Below are 10351 nucleotides of genomic sequence, written 5' to 3' on the forward strand. Positions count from 1 at the left end.
GGAAACCAAAAATGCAGGAAATTCGGACTTGTGCAGCCTCTCCTAGGATCATGCTGGGAGGGAAAGGGATATGTTGCAAAATTGTACTAAATGTTTTGCTCTTAATTTCCCGCATCTGGTGCATATTAAAGTAAGACATGGTTTATTGCTAATTCATCCCCTCGTTTCACATATGGTTTGTCCTCTTTCATAACTATGAAGCTCTGTGTGAGGTGTGGATATGTCTTTCGTGAAGACAACCTAAAATATCCTCCATGACGTTTTTTTGATGACTGCATGATTTCTATTCCTCGATGACAGGTTTGACAAAGTGTAGTTTGTTGTTTATTTCAATGTCGTAAACATTCTGCAATTTCACTCTCAAATTCCTTTGTACAAGCTTCCTAGTATCTTTATGCAGTATATTTACCCTCTGTAATTTAGCATTGCGGCAGGTAACCTGGTTATTTCTCTTTAGCACCTTTCAAGACAGCTGTCCCGTGTTCATAAATTGTAAGGCTTCTGACAACAGGAACTCCTTACAAGTCATAGAAATAAATGAGACTAACAATCATGAGTTAACTAAGGTATGCATATATATGTCCATCGCTCAATGGAATAGTGTCAGCACGCTGTTAGAACAGGTCTTGTAACACAAACCACTGCCTGAGGTGGTCCTTTGCAGGCACTGACAGAACTCTAGATCATGTTATGTGATGACGCTACCCTTGCATAAATATAGGTATACATTGCAGAATATCCAGTGCACCACTTGACCATTTGCAACCACTGTTGGTGCGAAAATGTCTTTCATGCGTGTTAACCAGCATGTTAACAGATGGACCCTGTGTACAAGCCAAAAGTGCCACGAGCCAAACGTCACGAGGCCACACGACATGGCAGGAGCTGCTAACTCGAGCTTGCAAAGTTACATTTTGAAATATGTTCTGGGACGTTTCAGCTCCCAGTAAGAAAGGTTACTCCTAGCCATGTAGGCACATTTGTACAGTTTGATTAACACACGCCTTACAGAGGCCTACATCAAGTTGTCTTTCACATAACACGGCAGCCTATGACTGCATGCTAATGAATATGTGCGAGATAACAGAGACATGAATTAAGAAATTATTAAGTGTGTAGCAAAGGGCATGTATAGTCGTGAGAAATAGCTGTATACTCCACACGCTGCGAGAAAACTGCCCGCCAAATTTTTCCAACAGAGAAGCAGTTATTTCTGAGATATGCATTATGTACCCTCCTTGATATACTTGCAATCTTGTCCAAGCAATTTTGTGGGGCATTTTGTTGTGTTTTGTGTGGTGTTGCGATTTGCGTGCAGTACACCACTGTTCCTCAAGAGTGTACATTAACGGGAATCCACAGCGGTATCCGCAGACAAGAGCCATTAACACTGGCACATCATATCCTTACAGGTGGAGGTTAGGTGTATACCTAATTTTTTTTGTCTACTCAAGGCTTAAGTCATTTTCTTCGTTCTTCCAGGTGGGGAGGATGTGAAAATGATAGCATCGAGAATGCCCAAGACCATCATTAATAAGGATGCTGATTTCAACAGCGTAAAAAAATATTTCACAAAATATGGGTGACTAGCAGTTCTAGCAACAGTTGAAGATAAGCAGAAAGGCATGAAAATGAAATGCAACGAATGCAGAGATGTGTTGCGAGACGATCAACTGTCGTGTGTGACATCCGTCTCCGTTAATTTGATCAAGTGATTGGCCAAAGTAGATGGGGTGTGTGGTTTTGTGAGAAGTGCAGTGTACTAGCAGCATTGATGCAACCTTGCCCATTAACAATTTGAGTGCAATAAGTGCATCATTTTGCTTTTGTAAAGATGTTCATGGTTTCCATGCAAACACTGTGAGAAATTTCTTTCTAGTGAATGTTAGCTGAAATGTGAATATAATGTGCAATAAAACTAGTGTTTTTTTGCTATTCACTTTTTCATGTATACATTAGTTCTGTGAAGGACTCCACAGGCTAGAAGGAAATGTAATGGCATGCTTTTTGTTACTCGACCCCCTCTTGTTGGCTCAGTAGTCAAAAGTGCTCGGCTGTTGAAGCCATGGATGCAGATTTGATTCTGGCCACAGCAGACACATTTCAATAGATACAAAACTACAGGCTGTCATGCACCGTGCGACGCCAGTGCTTGTAAAAGAACCCCAGGTGGTTAAAATTATACCGGAGCCCTCAAATATTGCGTCCCTCATAGCCATAGTTCTTTTGGGATGCTAAACCATATATTATATATCACGTCATAGTCCAAGTAAGATGCTATTCATAGTTACTCGTGCATGAAATGACCAGCTTTTTCCGCATGGGACAGCAGGTGTTCTACAATTTTATTTTAGCCTTCATGAAGAATGCCACACTAGCTCCACACGGCCTTCTGTCAACCATTGGTATGTGTCACAATCACACGCCTGAATAAGTATTTGTCTAAGGGCACCTGTGCATGCATGGAGGGTACCGTTACCTTCCATTTGTCAGAACTGAAATGCATGCTTTGCATCATTCCTGTACTTCAACTGCTTGCTATTTGAACTGTCCAGTATTGATGCAAGTTTCAAAGAAGTGCAATGAGCAAATTAATCCAAGCAGGAAACCATGCCAAGAACTGCTTCGGTTTCGTCTTCAACAACTGTTTGAGAATTATAATTAGCCAAATATTCCACAACATGGATGAGAAGTTACAAAACCTAAAAACATGTACATCCTACAAGTGGTATGTAGGGTGTCACATCCTAAAGTGACATATATAAAGGATACTGCAGTGGAGGGCTCCAGATTGAGTTTTGAGCTCCGTAGTGCAGTCTGATAACAAATTGTCGATCACTTATTTTGGTCTGACTGTTGCACAGCGCACGTCAATAAGTTCCCACGACTTATTGACGTGCGCGAAATTCCCACGCAAAATTTTTGGACTTGCCACTGAATAAACACTGACATGCACGTGGAACATCTGCGATCATAAATGAACACGCTCACCGCACTCATAACAGCACTGACATACTCCAGACATCATGCATCTCACGGAAAGCACAAACCGGCGCCTACACCTCGAGTAGTACAGCAAACAAAAATGACGTGATGCTTGGACTAGACACACGCAGGCGGTACCTAGCAGCTTTTTCAGCGCCGCTTGCATGTATACAACTTGCAGCACCGTAAAGCAGCAGCAGAAAGCGACGGATTACGTGAAACATCTCATCACAGATGAAAGTGAGGAAACTTTGAAGAATCAAAACTACATTGATAATCCACAGGATAACGGACTAAAGGACTAAATGAGCAGGCGTGCGGGTCACGGGCTGGCCGTCATCGACACAGATTACACATGCGCTTGCGCTTTGACCCTACTTGCCACTCTGCCACGGTCCAACTCACGTAAACCTGTCATCATGCCATCATGTAGACTATCATCCATTCTAGGCTACATGTACTGATGCTACAATCACACCCGGGGATCTCGGATCCATCCGGGTTTTCAAACGTATCCCGGAGAAAAAGCTCGTCATGTCCGTCGGACATAGCAGCACCGATCGGGTCCGTCTGCCGTACCCCTGAAAAATATTTCCCGGATCCGTCCGGCTTTTCAAACGTATTCTGAAGAAAAACGCACTGGGTACGTCGGACATATTTTTGGTCGAGTCCGTCCAATGTAACTTTAGCCACAGCCATTATACAATCCAACAGAACATCTTCGATGTTGTACTAAAACCAGGTCGATGATGCAGGCAAATAAATTTTTCAGGTAGAAAAATTACCAACTGCGAATGTAAACTTTTTCGCAGTTCAGGCGGCTTTTTCAGGAGTAAAAAAATAATATATAAACTGCGATAGTAAACCTTTTCGAACAATTAAGGCTCATTTCCTCTACTTTCAGAAGTATCTTTTGTGAATACTTAAAAAAGTGTTAACAAATTCTTACTGAACACAAACACTCTTAAAGCGAACCTTCAACTGCAAATGTAAACATTTTTGCAGTTGAGACTGCATTTTGCATGTAAAAATGTTATTAACTAGGCATGTAAACCTTTTAAAAAAAAATGATCTTTTGCTACAGCTCAAAAAAGTCTTTACCATTTTTGCTGGAGGAAAGAACTGCATGTCATAACAGACTTAATTCTTTTTCATAGCCTAAAAACTGTGTTCATAAGATTTCAATGTTTTTGCTCACGGAGAAGACACTTCATCATCTGACAAAATCCTGATGACATCTCTCTCATGTTGTTCCCCAGAACTGCTCCTCTGCCTTTTGACAGGCAACTTTTGTCCATTGGAACCACCTGTGGGCCCAGGACTCAACTTAGTGCCAATCGGGATAATGGTAAGCTCAGGCATTACAATGCTGCCATTCTTGATTCCATATTTTCGTTCAACTACAGCAGCTGAACTATAGGGCAGCTCTGCTTCACCTTTGGCATTGGTAAGTGGAGCTACGGTCAGCTCAGTTGGTCGACTGGTCCCAGGAACTAGCGTGATGACTGGGTTGCCATCATGAACAGGACCGATGCTGTGCTTTGCTTTCCCACTGACACCAGAGGATCCAGAAATTGAAGTGCCTCCAGAAATTGGCTTGATGGAAAGCTGACCTGCTGAATTATAGCCTCCGATGGCACGGCCCAGTCCATCTCCAGCAAGTGGCCTCTTCAAGCTCTGTTTGCTTGCCAGTGAGGCTTGCAAGTCAGCTTCACGAGGGGGCTTGTACACCTCTCCCACCTTCTCCTCCGCATCTTGCTCACCATTATTGCAGCTGCCATTCTGCAAAAGGTCCTTCTGATCACTCCTCAAGTCATCTTCAGTGTCATCACTCTCATCTTCCTCCTCTTCGCTTGAGTTGTTGTTTTCGAGATCTAAGGAGCGATCACAGTCTTCGTCTATCACAACTACCGGCTCCAGATGCAGCTCCTTCTCTTTGTCCACATAAGACTGGATCACATCATCCATCTTCTTCTGGAACAGCTTGCGATTTTCTTCAAGCTTGGCCATAAGCGTGCGATCACTATCAGCAGGATCAGTGTCATAGTCGCCGTGGTCTCCCAAGTAAGCGATTGCTTCGGACAACTCGTCTGTCTTCCGCCGGCGCTGCAGTGCCTGGCCCACCTTCGCAAACACCTCTTCAGCAAGGCTTTCAGCCTCTCTTACACTAAGTCCCAAGTCGTCTTGCTCATTCTTCCGTTTCACCATATTGCAAATGTCACTGTAATCTGGGAAGATTTTCTTGTTAACCAGTCTCTCCACTTGAGCATTGATTGCACGGTAAGGAGTTCCAGTGAACTTGAACTTTCGGTCTCGCAGACGTCCCGTGTCAGGGCGCCTGCCTTCCAGCTGGCACATTTTCAGCCACACTTCCCACGCCCTTTTCATCAGCTTGTCTTCCTTGATGTAAGGGCTAGCATCATCGTCCTCGTCAGGATCAAACTCTGCTTGATGCAGCTTCTTAATGTGCTTGATTAACCAAACAAGATAATCGCCCAGCTTGTCAATGTTCTTGCAGACCCGAGGTGAAGGGCCATTTTTTTCCTGCAGAAGGCCCTTCTTGAGCAGTCGGTGCCTGGTAATATTTTCCTTCCCCACCTGTGTGCTGTTTCCACTTGTACCAGGTTGCTCTCCCAGTGCACCTGGGGCAGCATTTGGTGCTTGTGGGGGAGCTGCTAAAGAAACAAGAGACCGTTCATCTGAAGTGCTTTGGTGCTCTTCTTCCGGTTTGAGTGCTACATAGAGAGTCTCGTCCTTCTCCTTTGGCCTTCGCTCACGATGGGCCCTCAGTTCGTCTGCAAGTCCCTTGAGGTGCAAATATGCTGCTGACCTGTTGCTAACTTTGTTTGTCATTTCAGTCAGAGTATGTTGAAACCCTTTAGAGGCCAAGTAGTGCAGATTCGTCTGGTTCACCAATAAATGGAGTCGATCCAGAATGAATTTGACGTCCTTTCTCCTAACGTGTGGTAAGCACGCATCCAAAAACTTTGTGACAATCCTATTGGACTCTTCAGTTATTTCTTTCAGCTTAGGTGACACCTTGTATTCAGCCCTGTTGAACGTGTTGTCCTTATCCTTAGGCACCGGCTGTATAAGCGTTTTAAATTCCTTCAAGCGGCTCTTGATGGGTTCATCCCATTCCATTGGTTGCGGTAGCTCCTCGTCGTCGGATATCGTGATCACTTCGACTCCTTCGCTTTTGGCGTCAACCTCCGCTGGTCTGAATTCAGTCATGGCTACGCACAGCCATAAGCTTCAACGACACCAACGGACTCTTGAAGGACCGGTTACAAAAAATCCACCAGCAACGTCTGGTTCCCTGGTGACAGTGTAACAGTAGCAGCACTGCTTGGATTGTGGCGGGTGGGTGACACAAATTTCACAGAATCCTACACCGGGGGTGGTCCTTCGCTGCTGTCACGTGCCCCTACGTCATGGATGGGTGGATGGATGGATAAGGCTGAACCCATGGCTGAACCCTTCGAATCGGGCGGCGGCGCCACAGGCCGCCTAGCCGTGAATAGTAATATCTAGTGTGGACCTATTCTTGCCTTCCTTTCAGCCACCAATCAGCTAACCTTCGTTTGGTTATTTCTACCCTTTTAAAGTCTATTTTCCCTTCATTATCCTTAAACCCCAATGCTTTGGCTAAATCTGGCCACTTTACAGGAAATTATTAAGTGTTCAGGCGTTTCCTCATCCTCCCCACACACCCTTGGACGAGTGCGCCCCGAGCGGCCGGTCGGTCGGCGGCGGCGGTGAGTGTCGTCTGCTTCTATGCTTCGTGCTGTCGAGTTGCCTTTCTGCTTTTTATTCGTTTTTTTTTTTTTTAGCTAGTTTTGAAACCAAAGGGAATTAAAAGAAGCGCTTCTAAACACTATCTCCGCAACAGTGCAGCGGAGGCGAGCAACTAAATGCCCGAGGCGCTTGCTGCTCAAAAGCTCCAACGACCACATAAAACCCAAGACCGGCTGGTGGTTTTCTTTTACTGTATTTTATTTTATTTAGCAACAAATACGTGCGCAAAATAGTATGAATTATTTATATAGTCCATTGGCTAATTTAGGCTCTTTAATGAAAAGTATGCATTTGCATGTACAGTTGTGCCTCGTTAATACGACCCCCGTTAATATGGACGACTCGAATTATAGACAGTTTTTTCGGGGACCAAACTTTTTCAACGCATTTACGTTTGCTAATATGGAAACTCGCTGTCCGGACAATGGGCAAGGAGAAAACGCACAGATACCATTAGGGTTCATGCATTTTTGTCGCGTTAATATGGACAGTCATGAAGACCAAAATCAATAAATCCATCCCGCCAACCTGCCCCCTCTGCCAAGCCCCTAAAGCGACACTGACCCATATCCTACTAACCTGCCCGGCGCCTCCTCCCCCCGGCAGATCAGTGCCACTCCGGACTTTGGAAGACTGGGAGACCACACTACGCTCTATAAGGACCCGGCGAAGCAAAAGATCGTAGTGATCGCCGGGCTGCCGACGTCATGGACAGATTGAATATGAACGTTTGAGTGCGGTGGGGTCGTGCGGGGACCCAGGGGGCCAGGGGGCCACGAATACCCTTGCGAAAATAAATGTTTTGTCCTCCTCCTCCTCCTCCTCCTCCTCCGCGTTACGCTGCTTCAAAGACAATTTGACTTCTAGATTTTGATGACAGGCATCAATTGAACGTAGTGACAATGACTAATTAATTGCCCTTTTCGCTTGTGGTTTCATATGTTACACTGCGAAGTTGCGCAGTCGATGTGCGTTACGATTTCTTGTATTGCATGAATTCTCTTGAACAAAACTCTAACAGCCGCTTGAGCCTTGTCGAAAGTTGGTTTCAGCAACTTTCAGCCGACAGAATTGTTATATGTAGCAGGGGTTCGTGGGAGATGAAAAGTAAAAGCCAAGTAATTTAATAATGAAATGACATCGAGAACAACATGCAATTGCATCAAAATATTTTAATTGCATCGCATTTGAAGCATAACGGCGACTCGGATAATGTTCTTGTAGCTCCTAATGCCAACTTCGCTGGCCTACGTATGCTCTAAAGCAGACCTTATCCTTAGTGCTTTTATTATTATTATTTTTTTGTAATGTTTCTCTCAGAAAAAAAATCCAATTCGTTATTATGAACGACTTGCTTCATGTCAAGTCTTGTTCGGAGATCAAGGTGTCCGTATTAACGAGGCACGACTGTACTTATGCTACACATGCAGACCTGAACAAAGTAAGTTTCATGCAGAACATTTTCTCCTATGAATAATATTTTAGGAGTGACATATATCGCGAAAACGAAATCATCACGGATTTTCACAGAGCGTTTAAAAACCGATGTTTACACGTCCTTTCCAAATTATTGCAGAAAAAAAGGGCCTGCAACAAAATCTTGTTCTGTGTAATTAAGGGATTTTTGGTTACTGGTGCAGGTAACAGTATTAAGCAATTTTCATGACCCTGTCCACTCGCAATACATAGAAACAATAATAGATAAACAAAAAAAAATGAGAAAAAAAACACCGTAAAATAAGCGAATACATCCTTGATTTTCTGAATGTTGAGAAATTTGTACAGGGAACCAAATTAAAATGAAACGCAATGATCAAGCAAACATTATTAGATTGTAAACTACTGAACGCCACGGCAGCGCCACGATTGAATGTATTGCGCTCAGTCAGAGCCCATCAAAACGGAACGAAAGACTAAGGTGACAAAAACCAATCAACCAATTAAACAAAACAAACCGTCTTGGTGGACTGTGAGTGAAATATGAATACTTCACAACTCGCCGAAATTTCTGCTTTACTGACTGCTACATGTGTTGCCTATAAACCTATATTATATAACATTTATATTTAGCGTCTGGCGGTGATTACAGGTTCTGTTCGAGAAATTTGTCGTAATTTGCTAGCATTGCCTCATTTATTGCATATCGCTCAATTTACATGGTAACTCTGCTTAAGCAGAGTGGCTTGTTAGGTGAGTTGGTTGAACCTCATCTTAAAACAGCGCTAGAACGCGGACAGAGTATGGACAGAGTGAAGCAGTTGTGCATAGGATTCCGCTGACATGCGGAAAGACATACGTTGGTCGAACGGGACGCTGTTTAAATGGTAGGGTCCGTGAGCACGAGAAAAATAAAGTTTAGAGCCGTCGCTTAATAGCACATCCAGATATCAATTTGCAGAACCTCCTCCTTCTTTGTGTGCTGAGCTGGATGCTGTCCAAGAGGCTTTTCGCTCTCATCTCCGTCATGACCTTACTACGTACAGCCAAAATTGTCATCCGCACCGACGCCCTACAAGCAATATGTCTGCTCCGACGCGTCAGTCGCAGTCCAGAAATCTGCCAGAATATACATCGTATGGCGGCTCGAATCTCGCAAACCATTCGAATTGAGTGGGTCCCACGTGACATACTCAGTTCGCAAACCTGTGCAGATTCTGCAACCCGCTAGGCGACTCTACCTTCATCACTGACACGCTTCCTCTCTATGGATGATGCCACTCTGCTTCTCACAAGAAAGGAGCACCTCCGGCGGAGCACACGAGGTCTTGTCCCACCGTGTGCGGTAACCCTCCCCAGCGATCTTACCTGCGCTGAGGAGGTTGTGCTACGTAGGATCCGGGTCGGCGTTGCCCTCACACCTGCTGTGACACTAACATGGCCTCAATATCGATATTTATATCAACGTCCAGGATGTCCTGTCTGCAAGTCAGAAGATCACGAGGTAGATATTCACCACTTGTCGTGGGTCTGCCCGGCACTGAAGCCGACGAGAATTCGGCACATGACGGCAGTGGGCCTTTCGCCGAACAACTCATCTTCATACATTGCATGGACGCAAGGGCCTTATGATCGCTAACACCCAACCTTTTTTCTTTCATTTAATATCCCCTTAATATTTTTACATATTCCATTATGCCCTGAGGCAATAAACAACTTTATTAAAAAAAAAAAAGGCGGGGGGGGGGGGGGGGGATTTTCTTGATGATTGTCAGGACTGCCAGTGTGAACCGTGCTTCCAAAGGACGGAAGTAACAGGGTGAAGCCGAGACCACATAGTAAGAGAAATTATTGAGGCAGTAAAAATAGCAGATTCTGCGTAAGCAGCACTTCCCTAACACTTCAAGCGAATGAAAGGGCTTTTTAGAAGGGAGAGGGTGACGTATCAGGACATGTGACAGGACTGTTTATCTGCCGCTTCCTATAAAAAGAAATGCTTCATGGATAAAAATTCATTTGTCAGTTGAGCGCAATATATGTTTGTCTCTTTATATCTGTCTGTGTTCGAGCGCGGTTTTACAATAACTCGGATTGCCAGAAAACACCACAGCTGAACCGCCGGCATATGCAT

At 44.4% G+C, this 10351-nt stretch overlaps 1 protein-coding gene across 1 annotated transcript; it reads right to left on the minus strand.

Annotated features, from left to right (window-relative positions):
* Positions 1–2326: 2326 nt before the first annotated feature.
* Positions 2327–6411, minus strand: LOC146208320 (uncharacterized). Its single transcript, XM_084592738.1, has one exon. It carries the CDS (start codon positions 6217–6219, stop codon positions 4180–4182), a length of 2040 nt encoding a protein of 679 aa, XP_084448864.1. The 5' UTR covers positions 6220–6411; the 3' UTR covers positions 2327–4179.
* Positions 6412–10351: the final 3940 nt, after the last annotated feature.

Source organism: Amblyomma maculatum, chromosome 1 (assembly GCF_055883805.1).
Source record: "Amblyomma maculatum isolate TAMU_Amacu chromosome 1, ASM5588380v1, whole genome shotgun sequence".
NCBI classification, from domain to species: Eukaryota; Metazoa; Arthropoda; class Arachnida; order Ixodida; family Ixodidae; genus Amblyomma; species Amblyomma maculatum.